Genomic DNA, 19,829 nt, shown 5'->3' with positions numbered 1-19,829 from the left:
CTTTGGCAGGGTTGTGTCATCTGCATATCACAAGTTGTTAATCTGTCTTCCTCCAATCCTGATGTCACATTCATCTTGATATAGTCTTGCTTCTCAGATTATTTGATTCATATGGCTGAATAAGTAAGGTGAATGGATACAAGCCTGATGCACATCTTTCCTAATTTAAAACCATGCAGCAGTCCCTTGTTCTATTTAAATGATTGCCTCTTGGTCTATATACAGGTTCCTCATGAGCACAAATAAGTATTCTGGAATTCCCATTCTTTGCAATGTTATCCCTAATTGTTATGATCCACCAGTCAAATGCCTTTGCATAGGCAATAAAATACAGGTACACATTTTTCTGGTATTCTTTGCTTTTAGCCAAGATCTATCTAATACCATTAATGAGATCCCTTGTTCCATGTCCTCTTCTGAATCCAGCTTAAATTTCTGGATGTTCCCTGTCAATATTCAGCTGCAATAACTTTTAAATTATCTTCAGCAAAATTTGACTTGAGTGTGATATTAATGATACTGTTTGATAATTTCCACATTTTGCTGGATCACTTTCCTTTGGAATGGGCATAAATAGGGATCTCTTCCAATTGGTTGATCAGGTAAACTGAATCCAACTACCTTGGCATAAATGAGTGAGCACCTCCAGCACTGCATCTGCTTGTTGAAACATCTCAATTAGTATGCTGTCAATTCCTGGAGACTTGTATTTCACCAATTCCTTCCGTGATGCTTGGACTTATTCCTTCAGTATCACTGATTGTTTCTCATATGCTACCTCTTCAAATGGTTGAACATCAACCAATTCTTTTTGCTACAGTGACTCTCTATTCCTTCCATCTTCTTTTGAAGCTTCCTACATCATTCAATATTTTCCCTATAGAATCCTTCAATATTGTAACTTGAGGCTTGAATTTTTTTCTCCAGTGTCACTTTTATCACCAAGGTCATATTTTCCAACTACCGATGCTTCTTCTTCTCCAACTTGCACATTCTAATCACTAGTAATTATCAATAAATCTTGATTACATATTTGGTCAATTTCAGACTGCAGAAGTTGGTAAAAATCTTTAAATAAAAGTCTTCATATAAGAAACATACTCTCTCTTACCAGACAGATCATTCTCTAGTGACTTTTCCAAACTCCTCTTAATCTAAAAGTAAGTTCATTTATATGGCAAAAGGGTGATCTTGGCCAATGAAATTTCTGAACAGTAAAACACGTATATTTTATGTATGATTAATGAACCTTAATCCATGCACATTTCACTCCCGTCTGCCATAGTAACTATGTTCTCACTTTATGTTAATGGCATTATTAATAAAAATCCACATATATAAACTGCTTGGAGGTGGGTACAAGTAAGGTCTGGTTAGTTCCACCTTAAGGGAGTTCTTGGAAAGACACTGGGGAGGGAGCTGTGCTGCAAACAATAATGTCACAAACAGGAAAAGTATGACTTCTACATGAAAAAGATAACCTTGTCCTATACTCTGAGAGGAGCTCTGGTAGCACAGTGCTTAAGGCACTTGACTGCTAACCAGAAGGCTGGTGGTTCAAACTCACCAGCCACTCCTCGGAAGGAAGATGGGGCAATCTATTTCCGTAGTGATACCGCCTCGGAAACCCAAGGAGGGGTCACTATGAGTCGGGTCCAACTCGACGGCACATAACAACAACAACATACTCTGAGAGTGTCTAAGTACTGCTCAAGCCAGTATAAGTAATTCACTACTTATTCACTCCATTAAATGGGAAAGAAGACTCCCTTATATAGCGCTGAGAAAATAGGATCTCCATATGCAGAAAAATTAAACATCATACATAAAATCAAATTAAAAATGATCAGGAACATAAATTTGCAAAGAAAAACCATAAAATTCTTAGAAGAAAAAAAGCAATGCTATTGGGATTAGCTTTTAACAGTGGATTATCAAATATAATACAAAAGTACAAATAGCAAAGGACAAAATAAATAAATGGTACTTCATAAAAATTTTTAAATTTTGTTCATCAAAAGACTTTATCAGAAAGTGAGACAATAATCTACCAAATTGGAGAGTACCTTTGGAAATCATATATTCAAAAAGAATTCTAATAACCAAAATATATATAAAACTTCCACAACTTAACAACAAAAAGACAACCCCATCATGAAATGGGTAAAGGACTTGAATAAATGTTTCACCTAAAATAACATTCAAATGGCCACCAAACAAGAAAAGATGCTCATCATCAGCCATCAGAGAGGATGTAAATCAAAACTACAATGAGATACTATTTCACCCCAACTAGGATGGCTATGAGAAATAAATAAATATCAGAAAATAACAAATGTTGGCGAGGATGTGGGAAAACTGGAACTCTTACCCAGTGCTAGTGGGAATGCAAAATGGTATAGCTGTTGTGGAAAACAGTATGACAGTCCCTCAAAAAAATAAAAATAGAACTATCACATTACTCAGCAATTACACTCTTAGGTTTATACCTGAGAGACTTGAAAACAGAGGCTCAAACAGACACATGCACACCAGAGTTCATTGCAACAATATTCAAAACAGACAAAAGGTGTAAACAACCTAAATGCTCATCAACAGATGAATGGATAAATAAAATGTGGTACATATATACAATGGAATACTACTCAGCCAGCAGGAGAAATGAAATCTTGATAAAAGCTACAATATAGATGAAGCTGGAAAAGATTATGCTGAGTAAAATAAGTCATTCATAAAGGGAGAAATATTGTATGACTTCACTTACATGAAAAGGCAAATATATAAGGATCAACAAAGAGAAAACACAGAACAGAATTTTCAAGAATTCAGAATTTCTCATGAACTCAAGACTTCCTGGAGCTACTAAGGGTGTTATGAACTCCTGAAACTATTGCCCTGAGATACTCTTTAAAACTTGAACCCAAAAACATCCCCCGGAAGTCTTCTTAAAACCTAATAATAATTTAGCATATCTATAAAAAATGTCTGTCTTGAGAATTATGCACTTTTAAGAACTATCTACATGGGATGAAATTGGTAACACCAACTCAAAAGAACAGATAGAAACATTAAGGGACAGTGAATTTGTGTTAATGATGGAGGAATAACTCAGAAAAGTAGGGTGAGAATGGTTACACAACTTGAAGGATGCAATCAATGTCACTAAATGGTACATGTAAAAACTGTTCTAATATAATGTTCTGATATTTAAATATAATTAAATACCATTGCATTCCCACTGTTGTTGTTAGGTCTTGGTGAGTAAGCTCCGACACACAGTGAACCTGTGTACAACAGAACGAAATACTGCCCAGTCCTGTAGCAGCCTCACAATCCTTGCTATACCTGAGCCCCTCATTGCAGCCATTTGTCAATCCATCTTGTTGAGGGTTTCCCCCTTTTTTGTTGACCCTCCACTTTACCAAGCATGATATCCTTCTCTAGGGAATGGTCCGTTCTCACAATATGACCAAAGTAGGTCAAACAAAGTCTGGCCTTTCTTACTTCCAAGGAGCATTCCGACTGAACTTCTTCCAGGGCAGATTTGTTGGTTCTTTTGGCAGTCCATGGTACTTTCGGTATCCTTCACCAACACCACAACTCAAAAGCATCAACTCTGCTTCAGTCTTTCTTATTCATTTTCCAGCTCTCACACACATACGAGGTGACTGAAAATACCATGGCTTGGGTTAGGTGCACCATAATCTTCTAAGAGACATCTTTGCTCTTCAGCACTTTAAAGAAGTCTTCTGCAGCAGATTTGCCGACTGTAATACACTGTCTGCTGCCTCCATTGTTGTTGATTGTGGATACAAGTAATATGAAACCTTCAATAATTTCAATCTTTTCTCCATTTATTGTGATGCTGCCTACCAGCGCAGTTGTGAGGATATTTGTTTTCTTTATGTTGAGATGTAATCCATACTGCAGACTGTAGTCTTCAATCTTCATCAGTAAGTGCTTCAAGTCATCCTCACTTTCAGCAAGCAAAGTTGTGTCATCTGCATTATCACAGGTTGTTGAGTCTTCCTCCAATCCTGATGCCACGTTCTTCTTTATACAGTCCAGCTTCTCAGATAATTTGCTGAGCTTACAGACTGAATAAGTATGGTAAAAGGATACAACTGTGACGCACTCCCTTCCTGATTTTAAACCATGTAGTATCCCCTTGTTCTGTTCGAATGACTGCCTTCTGTTCTGTGTACAGGTTCCCCATGAACATGATTAAGTATTCTGGAATTCCCACTCTTCTCAATGTTATCCATAGTTTGTTATGCTCTATATAACTGAACGCTTTTGCATAGTCACTAAAACACAAGTAAACATCTTTCTGGTATTCTTTGCTTTTAGCCAAGATCCATCTGGCATCAGCAATGATATTTGTTCCACATCTTCTGAATCCAGCTTGCATCTGTACACAGAGTCACTGTACCAAAAAGAATTGGTTGCTGTTCATCCATTTCAGGAGGTGCCAAATGATCAAGAACCAATGGTACTGAAGGAAGAAGTCAAAGCTGCACTGAAGGAATTGGCAAAGAACAAGGCTCCAGGAACTGATGGAATACCCAGTGATATGTTTCAACAAATGCATGCCAAATCTATGCCACTCACTTGTCTATGCCAAGAAATCTGGAAGACAGCTACCTGGCCAATTGACTGGAAGAGGTCCTGTGTTTGTACCCATTCCAAAGAAAGGTGATCCCACAGAATATGGAAATTATCAAACAATACCATTCTCACTAAGATGGCTAAAAGGAGCTCTGGTAGCACAGTGCCTAAGGTGTCAGACTGCTAACCAGACGGTTGGTGCTTCAAATCCACCAGCCACTCCACGGAAGAAAGACTGGGCAATTTATTTCCATAAAAATTTACTACCTTGGAGACCCAATGGTGGTCACCATGAGCCGGAATCAACTTGATGGTAGTGAGTTTGGTTTGAATTTTAGAGGATGGCTATTGTCAAAAAAAAAAAAAGAAAATTACAAGTGTTGGTGAAGATCTGGAGAAACTGAAACCCTCATCCATGGCTGCTGGGTTTGTAAAATGCTGGAGCAGCTGTAGAAAACAGTTTGGCAGGTCCTCAAAAAGTTAAACACAGAATTATCATATCACCCAGCAAACCCACCTCTAGGTATATAATCCAAAGACTTGAAAGCAGGAGCTCAAACAAATACTTGTTCATCAGTGCTCACTGCAGCATTATTCACAAGGGCAAAAAAATGAATGGATAAACAAAATGTGGTATATACATACATTGGAATAATATTCAGCCACAAAGAGAAATGAAAACCTGATACATGCTGCAAAATGAATGAATCTGGAAACCATTATGCTGAGTGAAAAATGTCAGACATAAAAGGACAAATACTGTATAATCCCATTTATATGAAATATCTAGAATATGCAAATGCATATAGAACCAAAGTTTATTAGTTGTTACCAGGCATGGCTGGGAGTAGGTAAAGGGAAGTTATTACATAGGGACATTGAGTTTCTTTAAAGGGTAAGTGTGCTGGTTAAGTTTATGTATCAACCTGGCTGGGCCTGGTTGAGTGGCTGGGCAGCTGAATGTAGTTATTCCCCATGGTGAGACTGGTAATTAACTCCATGGTGAAATCTACTGGAGCACCAGAGCTCCTTATATATATCTTACCACAATAAAAATATTTTTAAATGTCAAAAAAATAATAATGAATTTAAAAACTATACATTCATGTCATACCATAAGGCATTGCTTGTTGCAGGGAAATAATAGAAATAAGGAATTCCAGACAGGGAAAAGATGATGCTAACTATACAGATCTTCTGGGTAAGTGTTCAACATAATCTAGACAGCATGCTACCTGCATTGCTTTTACTGCCCTTACTATCACCCTAAGGTGTTGGATTGCTAGCAGGGAGGGGAGATGAACAAAGAAGTGATTAGGAGTCAAAATATACATTAAAATATAATGAGTCCATTAAAAATAAGAAATAGTATTCTATGTAATTATACAGAAAGAATTTTCAATATTATTAAGTTTTAAAAATAAAAAAACACTGAACTCTTACAATTCATTAATAAAAGACTAAATAACCCAATTTAAAAGATCTGAATAGACAACAAAGATCTGAATGGACATTTCTCCAAATAAGATATAAAAATAAGCACATGAAAACAAATTTAACATCAGTAGCCAATAGAATCAAAAAGACAAATAAGAACAAGTGTCAGGGCAAATGAAGAAGAGGTGGAACCCTCACTGCTGATGATAAAATGATGCAGATTTGGAAAACAGTCTGATAGACAATCAAAAAGTTAAACGTGGAATTACTGTATGTGCCAGCAATTCTACTTGTAGGTATACATGCAAGAGAAATGAAAACATAAGTTCATGCAAAAAATTATACATTGATATTCATAGCAGCATTACTATAATAGCCAAAAAGTGGAAACAACCCAAATACTCTTCAGCTGATAAATGGATAAACAAAATGGGATACATCCATACAATGGAGTATTATTTGGCAATAAAAAGAAGTACTGATACATGCTACAACATGGGTGAACTTTGAAAACATTATGCTAAGTGAAAGAAGGCCACACAGTGTATAAACAAAAAGCCACACTGTACAATTATATTTAAAAAAATCATCCAAAATAGGCAAATCTATATAGAAAGTGGATTAGCAGTTGTTTGGGGCTGGGAAGCAAATTGGAAGCTATTGCTAATAGACAGGTAAAGGGTTTATTTTTGAGGTGATAAAATGTTCCAAAGTTGACTTTGGTGTTGATTATACAACTCAATGAATATACTAAACACCATTGAGTCACACACTTTAAATGGCTGAACTACAATGTATCCAAATTACAGTACAATAAAGCTGTTATTTTAAAAAGTGCTCAATATTATATATGATAGAGTACGCACATATTTTTGTTCTTTCTGTAGGGCTTAAGTATGTCTGCATATATGTATATATACACATCTATATAGGTGCTTATTATGTGTATAAAACATTTCTAGATGTATTAACAAAAAACTGTTAACAACAGTTTCCCATTAAAAGTAGGCCTGTTGTTGTTGTTGTTGTTGTTATGTGCCGTCGAGTCAAACCCGACTCATAGCGACCCCTCCTTGGGTTTCCAAGGCAGTATCACTACGGAAGTAGGATTGCCCAACCTTCCTTCCGAGGAGTGGCTGGTGGGTTTGAACCGCCAGCCGTCTGGTTAGCAGGCAAGTATCTTAGCTGGTATGCTACCAGAGCTCCCAAAAGTAGGCCTAGAAGGCTAAAATCAAGGAAGGAGAGAGCTTTTCTTCCTTTTATCCCTTTGAGGAGCTGTCTTCGTTTTTGCCACATGCCTTGCATTTCTAAGAGACAGTTATTTGAATATTTGTGCAAGTGTGCACAAACACACAGAAAAAATAAATATGAAGAGATAAAAAGATTAATCAAGCAAATGGAGCAAAATGGCAATGATTACTGAAATGAGTTGGTAGATTTATAGATACTCATTTTACAATTCATTCTACTTTTCTGTATGTTTTGCACTTTTTTGTAGTAAGTTAAAGCAAGTTTAATGCCTGAATATTTCATTTGAAATGCTAATGCCTATGTCAAAGTAATACTTTAACTTTATAAGAGAAAAATAAAACTTACCTGTCTGAATTTCCACTTCTTGACCTTTAGTTACAAACAAACTGGGAACTTCACGATGAGCAACAAGCCTTTTGGTCCCTAAAATCCTTGTGAGATTTGGCTTAGGCTTGGGAAATCTACTTCTTATTCTCAAATTATTGGTCACTTTAGAAACTGTATTCCTAAAAGAATACATGGAAAGAAAGAAATTTACTCATTATGTAAGATTCTTCTCTCTAGCACTTACACATTCTATCCAGCACTGAGTCTGTAAGTGTTCATTTCTTAGTGCTAAAATCACAAAACAGTAACTACTAAAAAGTCTTGAGCAGGAAAAAGAATCTGGGCTGTTTTTAAAACACAGACTACATTTACATAAAACTATTTCTTTAACGTTTCAAAGACATAATTTTAATATGCACATCACTAAAGTCAAAATCACCCTTCTTAAGGGGTGAGAAGTCAAAACTGTCTACATTTGTATAAGCATTACTCAAAGGTACTAACTAAATTGACAGTTGGCAAATATATTTTTATTAGTCAAATACTATTATTTATGCTTATTTTTTAGTAAAATTCAAAAGAAATAATAGTTTAATAAAGTAAAACCAACCTAGCTGGTACAGCATTTTCCTTTACTTTTTCCATTAAACCACTTTCTTCTCTAGTAGTACTTTGTTCCTCCAATACAATCTTGTTTTCTTCTAATGAAGCAGGAGACACACTAATGACAGGCAAAGAAAGCTCCTGACATTCATGAGTAATGCTGTGCTTTCTATCACCTGGGCTAGAAGGTATATGAATGTTATCCTTTGAATGAACCTCAGGAAGTACACCTATTCCTATTGCAGAAAAAAAATAAAAAACTCAATATAAATATACGTCCAAATAAAATAATTTCTTCAACTTCTAGCAATTCAAAAATTCTGTATTATTTTAGGGAAGAAAGGGCTGGTGATCTACTTTTGAAAATCACTCATTGAAAATCCCATGGATCACAATGGTCTGATCCGTTGTTTGTGGATTTGCCATAAGTAGGGGGCTAACTCTATAGCAGCCAACAGTAACATTATTTTTAAATTTGCTTTTATTGGCTCTAAACTTAAGTTTATAATTTCAGTTTTATGTCAGGGATTTGACCTAGTGTGAACTTAAAAATTGTTATAGACTGAAACTTAGTATTGTAAAATAAGTTTATTACTCAAAAACTACATAAGCTCATATGAATTTAAAGATGAGACTGTCTTCATTGAAATTTTTAAAAACCTATATTTTACATTGTAGAGGTTTGTGACTAGCTCCACTGCAATACTCCACCAGTGAGACAACAACCCTAGCAGGAATACAAATTAGACTTTCCTGATAAAAATGTGGTTATGGATCTAAATGCCTAATACCTTCTGAAATGCATGGTAAGCCACTCACCAAATGTCAAAATTATTACCAAAAATATAATTAGCATAATTATCCATTTAATATACTATGTCTTTCTAATATAACACACCAACACATATAATATGCATAGGATATTAAGGTACAAGGGAGTTGCATGGTTTTCAAAAAAACTATTAACATGTGCACTGTTTGTGTAAAAACATGGTACTTAAGTAAAAGATAGTATAGTAAAGAACATAAACTAATCTATCAATTCAGCATAATATAATAAAAATCTGGGTTGAATAATCTTTTGGCCCTGTCCCAACTATCCCAACTATCCCAACAGTTCAAATGAAATTATTTCAAGTGGCTAGCTATACTGCCCCTTCATACTGTATTTGATTGCTATATAATTGTGAAGACCATGTGTAGTGCCTAAGGCACTTGACTGCTAACCAGAAGGCTGGTGGTTCAAACCCACCGGCCACTCCCCGGAAGGAAGATGGGGCAATCTACTTCCGTAGTGATACTGCCTCGGAAACCCAAGGAGGGTTGCTATGAGTCGGGTCCAACTCGATGGCACTTAACAACAACAACAACAACAACATCCAAAGCAGTAGCCCTTTGCTAAAGAAACCTGCATAAAATGATCAGTGATCAATAAGCTCACTTAACTAATGATCTTTATGATGATAAAGCTAGAAGATCCATTAGATTAACTATTCTGAAGATACCAATTATTCTTGGTGTACTGTCTCAAAACAGTTGCCACCACATCTAAAAGGGTTCAGAAAGTTAGCGGATGGGTCAATGCACACATATTATCTTTTTTAGAAAAACAAAAGTAACGCCAATTTCAAACATAAAGGGCAGGTATTCATTTACATTCCTAGAAGTTTTTCTTGTAGGTCTTATTTTTTACTCTTACCATCACCCTGTTCAGTACTGATCTCTGACTGCAACACTAGATCTCCCATTGTAAGTAAAGCTATGGCAGCTTCGGTGCTTCCATCGTTGGTACCTTGTAAGAAAATATACCAGCCTTAAAACATAAGAATGAATCTTGAAATTTAAGTGTGCTTAATTAAAAAATATTTTAAATTCAGGTGTTTATCTTCTAGTTATAGGTTACAGTATTATCTAACACTATTCTTTACTATGGAAATGTTTTGTTCAGGTTATATACACAAGTAAAGAAATCTCAATTGTTGGTGTTTACTCACTGAAAATGCCTGCCCCGTCCACCCAATTAAATAACTTAATGCCTTTAAGGAACATAGTCTTATCTGTGCAAATCCGGGTAAAATGATCAATTAAAGTTTCATTAAATGTTTAACTCTTGACTCACCTTTTAAAGGAACATTGCAAGAATCCAAATTTCCCCTAGAGATAATATACTCAATAACTATATCCTTCTGTTCAACTAACCAGCATTCTGATTCATTTACTATCTACCTAGTGAATCACTGTGCTAGTGTTAGTCAAGCAGTTTTAGTAGCTTCCTTGTTAAGTTACCTGTTTCATCTTGGTTATGTTCACCCGTGGTCATTTCCTAAAAGAGAAAAAGATACATACCATCTAAAGTATGTTTCCAAGTATATGTTCTATACGTCAAATACCACTACATTTCACAGGTCTTTCTATACTTTTAATTGTAGTAGTGATAATCACATTCTTAATTTATCATTATTCATATAGCTCATGGACAAGCAGAACAAATTTGAAAGCCAAATACTTTAAAAATTTTATTTTGTTGTTGTTCTTCAGTACACATACTCATTATACATATATACACCAATTCAACAGTTTCTACATGTACAACTGAGCGACAATGATTACACTCTTTGAGTTGTGGAACCATTCCCATTCTCCTTTTCTGAGTTATTTCTCCCTCATTAATATAAACTCACTGCATCCTAAGGTTCTTAACTAATCTATTGAGTTGATGTTGTCACTTTGATCCCATGTAGAAAGTTCTTAAAAAGAGCATAATGCGCACGGCAGACATTTATTTTACTGTTGTTTGCTGCCCTTGAGTCAGCTCCGACTCCATATGACACAACAGAACAAAATACTGCCTGATTCTGCACCATCCTCATAACCTTTGCTATGCTTGAGCCCATCACTGCAGCCACTGTGGCAATCCATTTCATTGAGAGTCTTCCCTTTTTTTGCTGACCTTCTGCTTTCCCAAGCATGATATCTTACTCCAGGAAATGGTTCCTTCTGACAACATGACCAAAGTAGGTAAGATGAAGTCTGGCCATTCTCATTTCTAAGGACCATTCTGGAGTACTTCTTTCAAGACAGATTTGTTCCCTCTGGCAGTCAATACCATCTTGAGAATTCTACATCAACAATTCTTCCTTGGTCTTCCTTATTCATTATACTGCATTCACATGCATATGAGGCAACTGAAAATACCCTCACTTGGGTTGGGGGCACTTTAATCTTCAAAGTGACATCTGTGATACTTTAAAGAGGTCCCTTGCAGCAGATTTTCCCAGTGAAATACATCATCTGATTTTCTGACTGGTGCTTCCATGGATGTTGATTGTGAATCAAAGTAAAATAAAACCCTGACAACTTCAACCTTTTCTCCATTTATTGCAATGCTGTTTATTGGTCCAGTTGTGAAGATTTTAATTTTCCTTATATTGAGGTGTAATCCATACTGAAGACTGCAGGCTTTGATCATCATTAAGTGCTTCATGTCCTCTTCACTTACAGAAACCAACGTTGTGTCATCTGCATATAACAGGTTGTTAATAAGCCTTCCTCCAATCCTGATATATTGTTCCTCTTCATATGGTGCAGCTTCTCTGATTATGTGGTCAGCATACAGACCGAGTAAGTGCGGTGAAAGGACACAATTTTTACACACACCTTTCCTGATTTCAAAACAAGCCATAGTCCCTACTTCTGTTCCAATGACTGCCTCTTAGTCTATGTACAGCTTCTCATGAGCGGAAGTGCTCTGGAATTTCCATTCTTCGCAATGTTATCCATAATTTGTTCCGATCTACACAGTCAAATGCCTTTGCATAGTCAATGAAACACAGGTAAACATCATTGTGGTATGCTTTGCTTTCAACCAACATCCACCTGACATCAGCAATGATATCCCTCTTTCCATGCCTCCTGCTGAAACCAGCTTGACTTTCTGGCAATTCCCTGTGAATATACTGCTTCAACTGTTTTTTAATTATCTTCAGCAAAATTTTACTTGTGTGTGATATTAATGATGTAGTTTGATAATTTCCACATTCTGCTGGATCACCTTTCTTTGGAATGGGCACAAATATGGATCTCTTCTAGTTCTTTGGCCAGGTCCTCCAAATTTCTTGGCATCAACAAGTGAGTGCCTCTAGCACTGCATGTTTGCTGAACTATCTCAATGAGTATTCCTGGAGCGTTGTTTTTCGTCAATTCCTCCAGTATAACTTGGACTTCTTCCTTCAATACCACCGATTCTTGCCACCTCCTGAAATGTTGACCACCAGCCAACTGTTGTTGGTATAGTGACTCTATATATTCCTTACACCTTCTTTTGATGCTTACTTCATTGTTCAATATTTTGCCCATGGAAGTATTCAATATTGGAACTTGAGGTAGCATAGTACCTAAGGCACTTGACTGCTAACCAGAGGGCTGGCAGTTCAAACCCACCAGCCACTCCTCAGAAGGAAGGTTGGGCAATCTACTTCCATAGTGACACCACCTTAGAAACCCAAGGAGGAGTTGCTGTGAGTCTGATCTGACTCGATGGCAATGGATGCATTTTTTTTTTTTTTTTTAACTCGAGGCTTGAAATTTTTCTTCAATCTTTCAGCTCGAGAAAAGCTGAAAGTGTTCTTCCCTTTTAGTCTAATTTCAGGTCTTTGCATATTTCATTATAACACTTTTCTTCAGTTGCCCTTTGAAATTTTCTATTCATTTCTTATTTTTATCATTTCTTTCTTCCATTTTAGCTACTCTCTGTTCAAGAGTAGGTTTTAGAGTCTCTCCTGACATCCTTTTGGTCTTTTCTTCCTTTCCTGCTTTTTTAATGACTTTTTACCTTCTTCATGTATGATGTTCTCATATGTGAACTTCTAGATTAAGCTGATGGTTTCTTAGTGTGGAGATTTAGGGTCATGGTTTCAGCCCAGTTATGGCCTAATAATATGTGTAACACTTCTTCTGTTCTACCTCCTAGTTCATTTCATAGTGCCTGGGGTCATAAAGGTAGCTCTGGTGGCATAGTTCTTAAGGCATCTGACTGCTACCCAGAAGGCTGGCAGTTCAAACCCACCAGCTACTCATCGGAAGAAAGACTTGGCAATCTACTTCCATAGTGATATTGCCTCAGAAACCCAAGGAGGGGTTGCTATGAGTTGGATCCAATTTGACAGCATTGAGTTTGGTTTTGGTTTGGCTAGGGTCTCAAAAGTGTTTGAGCAGCCATCCAAGACAAGGCAGTTGATTTCTGTGCACCTGGAACAACAGAGGGATAAAGAGAATCAGTACTAGGATGTGTCTCATGTGGGATGACATACACATCCAACAACTCATCTTGTCTTAGGTCACTGGTGTTCAATGTATCAAATCTGTTCTTCAGATGGATGCTTAATTCAGGTGGGATATAACCAAAGTTGTATCTTGCCTCTCATGGACTTGTTTTAATTTTCTAAGCTTCAACTTAAACTTGCATTGGAGCAACTGATGGTCTGTCTACAGTCAGCTCCTGGCCTTGTTCTGACTGATGATACTGAGCTTCAGCATCGCCTCTTTCCAAAGATATAGTCAATTTTATGTCTGTGTATTCCATCTGGAGAGGTCCACATGTATGGCTGCCATTTATATTGTTGAAAACATGTATTTGCAACGAGTAAGTTGTAGTTGTTGTTGTTGTTATGTGCCACTGAGTCAAACCCGACTCATAGCGACTGCTCCTTGGGTTTCCGAGGCGATATCACCAAGCTCATGTATTCCAACTACCAATGCTGCTTCTTTGTTTCCACTTTCTGCATTCCAAACATCAGTAATTACCAATACATCTTGACTGAATGTTTGGTCAATTTCAGACTGCAGAAGTAGATAAAATTTTCATTTTCTTCATTTTGGCTGTTGTGGTTGGTGTGTAAATTTGAATAACAGTAGTATTAACTAGTATTCCTTGTCGGCATATGACTATTATCCTATCACCAACAGCATTGTACTTCAGGAAAAATCTTGAAATATTCTTTTTGATAATGAATGTGATGTCATTCCTATTCAATTTGTCATTCCCAGCATAGTAGTTCATATGATTGTCAGATTCAAAATGGCCAAAACCAGTCCAATTTAGCTCACTAATGCCTATGATATCAATCTTTATGTATTCCATTTCATTTTGGACAACTTCCAATTTTCCTAGATTCATACTTCGTACATTCCATGTTTGCATGATTAATAAATGTCTGCAGCTGTTTCTTCTCACTTGGAATCATGCTACATCAGCAAATGAAGGCCCCCAAACCTTACTCCATCCCTGTCATTAAGGCAGACTCTACTTTGAGGAGGCATCTCTTCCCTAGTCGTATTCTGATTGCCTTCAGACCACTGGGGTTAATCGTCTAGCACTATATCAAACAATGTTTCACTGCTATTCATAGGGTTTTCAGTGGCCAATTTTTTCAGAGCTGGATGGCCCAATCCTTCTTCCCAGGCTGTTTTAGTCTGGAAGCTCTGCTGAAACCTGTCTACCATGGGTGACCCTGCTGGTATTTGAAATTGTAGCAGCATAGCTTCCAGCACCACTGCAACATGCAAGCCACCAAAGTACAACAAACTGACAGGCATTTTTTACTATTTAAGCTAAACTACTATTTAGTTTTAAGAAGACTTCCAAGAATACTTTTGGTTTAAGGTTTAAAGATCATCTCATGGCAATAGTTTGAGGGGTTGATCCAGGCCCCATGGCTCCAGGAAATGTGGAGTCCGTGAAAATATGAAATTCTGTTCTCCATTTTCCCTCTTTTGATCAAGATTCTTCTAAGGAATCTTTGATCCAAATGTTCAGTAATGGTAGCCAGGTACCATCCAGTTCTTCTGGTCTCACAGTAAAGGAAGCAGCTGTTCATGGTGGCAATTAGCCACATATTCCACATCCACCTCGTAGTACTGATTCTCCTTATCCATCTGTTGCTCCAAGTGCACAGAGAACAACTGCCTTGCCTTGCCTCAAAAGCTTTGACAACCCCAGACACTATGAAATGAACTAGAAGGTAGAATAGAAGCGCTATACATATTATTAGGCCATAACTAATAATCATGACTCTAAACCTCCACACCAAGAAACCAAAGCCCATAAGATGTTTGATTGTATAAAAACAGCTTCAGCAGTTTTCTTTTTCCTTTGTCATTGTAAACATATCTATCACAACTTACGCCAATTGAACTTTGTACAGGTGAAAAGATTATTGATAGCAATTATAATAAATGAGATGTGCAACCTAACCCTCAATCAACAAACATGTTATTTCCACCACTGTTAACCACGCTCCTCAATCTCGTCCCCATGCCCCTGGTAACTCCTAAGACACTCTGGTTTCTATATATTTGCCTTTTGCTTTTTTTTTTTTTTTCCTATATAAGTGAACTCATGTAATATTTCTCCTTTCATGAATAACTTATTTCACTCACTATAATGTCTTCCAGCTCCATCCATGGTGTGGCATGTATTAAGACTTTATTTCTCCTACTAGCTGAGTAGTATTCCATTATACGTATGTGGCACATTTTATTTTTCTATCACCTGCTGATGGGCATTTAGATTATTTTCACCTTTTGGCTACTATGAACAGTGCTGCAATGAATACTGGTATACATGTGTCTTTTTGAGACTCTGTTTTCAAGTCATTTGGGTATATATCTAAGAGTGGAATTGCTGGGTAATATGATAGTTCTGTTTTTAATTTTTAAGGAACTGCCATACTGTTTTATACAACAGCTGTGCCATTTGTCATTCTCACCAATAACAGGTAAGAGTTCCAATTTCCCCACATCCTCACCAACTTTTTTTTTTTTTAAGCTATCTTAGTGGGAGTGAACTGGTATCTAATTGTGCTTCTTCTGATATGTATCTTTCTGATGACTAATGACATCAAGCTTTTCTTGTGGTTCTTTTCACGTGTTTGGTGGCTATCTGAATGTCTTCTTTGGTGAAATGTCTATTGAAGTCCCCTGTCCATTTTATGACTGAGTTATCTATGTTCTTGTTGTTATTTAAGATATATATATGTAATTAGATTTTTATCAGATATATGGTTTCTGAAGATATTTTCCCAGTTAGTAGCTAATCTTTTCATTGTTTTGGTAGTCTTTTGATGAACAAAAGAGTTTAATTTTTATGAGGTCCCATTAAATTTTCTTTTGCTCTTTGTGCTTTTGTTATTATAGCAGATATTGTCTTGTTAAAAGCTAGGCTTGACAGTATTGTCCCTGCATTTTAATTTGATTTTTTTTTATGATGTAAAAGCATAATTATTTTGTCTTGTCAATGTTCCTTATTTTGTCTTATCCTTGTACTGTACACATTTAAACTCTGATCCTATTGTTAAACACAAATACTACTTATATTTACTTCTTCAAATTCACAATCTTTCAACCCTCATTATATCAGTTGTGAGTTTGCATTCAAAGAAAACTACGGCCTGAAATAAAGCAAAAAACAAACTCACTGCCACTGAGTTGATACAGACACAAAGAGACGCCCTTTTGGTTTCCGAGGTGGTAAATCTTTACAGAAGTAGATTGTCCAGCCTTCCTTCCATGGAGTGGCTGATGGGTTTGAACTACCAACTTTCTGGTTACCAAATGGCACTACACCACCAGAGCTCCTTAAGGCCTGAAGAGTGTCATTAATTTTTACAAGATGAGGCAGCTTAAACCTTAAGTGAATTTTAGTAAGTTAAAAATGGTAGGATCGAGGACTTCCAGTAAGGCAGAAGAACAGGCAGACAAGCTACACAGACCCTGTTCAACAAAAGAAAAATAAGAGAGAAACCAATTGACACAAATACAGAAGATAATTCTGAATTCTGGAGCCCTGAGCTTTGAAAGGAAGGATAGAGAAGTGGATTAAACACCAACTACTAGAAGAACCTGTATGAAAACAGTGAATAAGGAGACAAATGGAGCAACAGACTGTCAGCTATCCTAATGACCCAGACAGTTTGAATATTGCCAAGTGGTGTTAGGACTAAGAATTAATTAGCCAAAGCACTAGCTAGACCTGCTAGTCAATGGCTGCGTGGATGACTACACTGGTGACTGATGACTAAAGAGGGAAACAGCAAAGAAGGAGACAAACTGACCAGTGGACTTTCAGCTATCCAGAGGGTACAATCATTTTGAATGTTTACAAGCGGTGGCCATTTTGGATATTTAAAGTGACAGCATTCTCATTCAGATTCCAGGAACCTAAGAATAGGCTCCACATGACAAGAACAGCACAGATATACGGTACGCTGACGAATGGAAAGGAGACTGGTGGTAAGTGCATAAGTGCTGCCAACTAGCGAACAGAGGAGTACAATACCCTGCTTACTCAGATAATATCCAAACAAAACCACCTAAAATCAAACCAAACACACTGCCATTGAGACAATTTCCACTCGTAGTGATCCCCATTGGGTTTCCAAGGTGGTAAATCTTTATGGAAGTAGATTTCTCAGTCTTGCTTCCATGGAGTGGCTGGCAGGTTTGAACCACCAATCTTCTGGTTAGCAGTCAGATGCTGTAGGCACTGTGCTACCAGAAATAAAACAAAGAAAATGATAATCTTGGGCAAATCACTCCAATATAAAAAAAACAATTAAATATAAACACAAAAATGTCACAATGTCTCAGAGACAACAGACCATTACAGTTCACACAAAGAAGTAAGATAAAGCAGCAGAAACAAGGGACCAGGATACAGACCCAGAAGACATTCCTGAAAAAGAAGCAGCACTGCAACTTCCTGGCAAGGAATTCAAAAGAATTAAGGTACATTCAATGGGCTGAGAGACAGTTCAAGGAAAACACTGACAAAATTAGGGAAGCAACAGACAAAACCCTAAAACGATTTCAGAAGACAATACAAGAACAAATGACAAGATAAATGAAAAATCAGAAATGATAGAAAATCTAGATAGAAATCCAGAAGATTAATACTAAATTTTCAGAAAGAGATAACACATTGAACAGGCAAAGGAGTAGAACTGCATCAATTGAAGACAGAATTAGTGAGACTGAAGACAAATACCTCAATACTGCTTGGAAAAGGCATCAGTCAGAAAAAAAGATCAAAACAAAATGAAGAAAGTCTAAGATTCAAGTGGAATACCATCAAGAGGAATGACCTATGTATAATCGGAATTCCACAACAGGAAGTGATAAACAAAACCACAGAGAAAGTTGCCAAAGATTTGTTGGAAGAGAATTTCCAACAAAGAGAACTTCCAAGAGATGATAAAGGGAGTCCTATGGACAGAGAACCAACAACAGCAAACAATAACCAACTATTAACACATATGCTGCCATAACCCAAAAACCAACCCAGTTATGGAAGTATCCAAAGTAAAATAAGCTTTTAAGAACATGAACAGGAAACAAGAGATTTTAACTGGCAAATGAAGACAACCACAAAACGAAAAAGAGAAAAAAAAAAAAAAATAGTGTACTTAGAGAACTTCTAAGTGGTAAGGAATTTAAGACAATTGTGAGAGAAAACAGACTGTTCTAACCTTGGGAAGAGAATTATAATCACAGAGTAACTTCAAAATAAAATAATAAACCTTTACATCAAAATAAAAAAGGCAACAAGCACAAAAATTTAACAAATACTAAAACAACAGCAACAAAGGAAATGATAACACAATTCATAAACATAATGAGATCACTACAGAAAATTATATGGAATAAAGAAACCAGGAAAACCATGAAAAAACACATAGCAAAATGACAGCAACCAATTCATATTTGTCGATAATTACACTGAATGTTAAATGTATTAAATGTACCACTCAAGAGACAGAGTTGCAGACTGGATAAGAAAACAAAACCCATCAATATACAAGAGATACACCTTAGAGACAAAGACAAACACAGACTGAAAATCAAAGGTTGGAAAAGACATATCAAGCAAATGACAATAAAAAAAGAACAGGAGTGGCAATATTAATTTCTGATAAAATTCATTTTAAGACAAAAAAAAGTAAGAGACAAAGAAAGACATTATATAGTGATTAAAGGATCAACTGAACAAGAGGACATAACCACAATAAACATCCATGCACACAATGAAATAGCCCCAAAACACATAAATCAGATTTAACAGAATTGAAAAGACAAATAGATAACCCCACTGTCATAACAGGAGACTTTAATACATCACTTTTAATGAAAGGTAGAACAAGAGGAAAGAAACTCAACAAAGACACAGAAGAACTAAACAATACAATCCATCAACTTGACCTTATAGACATCTACAGAGCACTTCACTCAACAACAGCAACAATATACATTCTTTTCCAGTGCACATGAAACATTCTCCAGGATAGACCATATGTTAGGCTGCAGAGCAAGCCTTAATAAATTTAAAAACACTGAAAAACAGCAAAGCATCTTCTCATATCACAATGCTATAAAATTACTAATCAGAAATAGGAAGATCAACAAAAATTAGAGCAAAGACGTTGAAACTGAATAACATCTTCCATTTAATCAACTGGGTAATAGAAGAAATAAAAAATGAAATTAAAAAATTCCTTGAATCAAACAAGAATGAAAATACAACATACCAAAATCTTTGGGACACAGCAAAA

The 19,829-nt window shown here is 36.4% G+C and overlaps 1 protein-coding gene across 1 annotated transcript in view; it reads right to left on the bottom strand.

The window, feature by feature from the left end:
- Positions 1-19,829, bottom strand: part of BDP1 (B double prime 1, subunit of RNA polymerase III transcription initiation factor IIIB) — a 217,727-nt gene that overhangs the window by 37,057 nt on the left and 160,841 nt on the right. Inside the window, exons 29-32 of the mRNA XM_007943362.1 lie at positions 10,513-10,549; positions 9,926-10,018; positions 8,234-8,462; positions 7,642-7,802 (exon numbers count right to left, since the gene is read on the bottom strand). Of these exons, the coding sequence (XP_007941553.1) occupies positions 7,642-7,802; positions 8,234-8,462; positions 9,926-10,018; positions 10,513-10,549 (520 nt within the window). The remainder of the gene's footprint in view (positions 1-7,641; positions 7,803-8,233; positions 8,463-9,925; positions 10,019-10,512; positions 10,550-19,829) is intronic.

The sequence above is a fragment of the Orycteropus afer genome, unplaced genomic scaffold (genome assembly GCF_000298275.1).
Source record: "Orycteropus afer afer isolate SDZICR_OR568_19922 unplaced genomic scaffold, OryAfe1.0 scaffold00104, whole genome shotgun sequence".
In the NCBI taxonomy this organism is placed as follows: domain Eukaryota; kingdom Metazoa; phylum Chordata; class Mammalia; order Tubulidentata; family Orycteropodidae; genus Orycteropus; species Orycteropus afer.
Note: the sequence above shows the minus strand (reverse complement) of the source record. Positions and strands in the feature narration are given on the sequence as shown.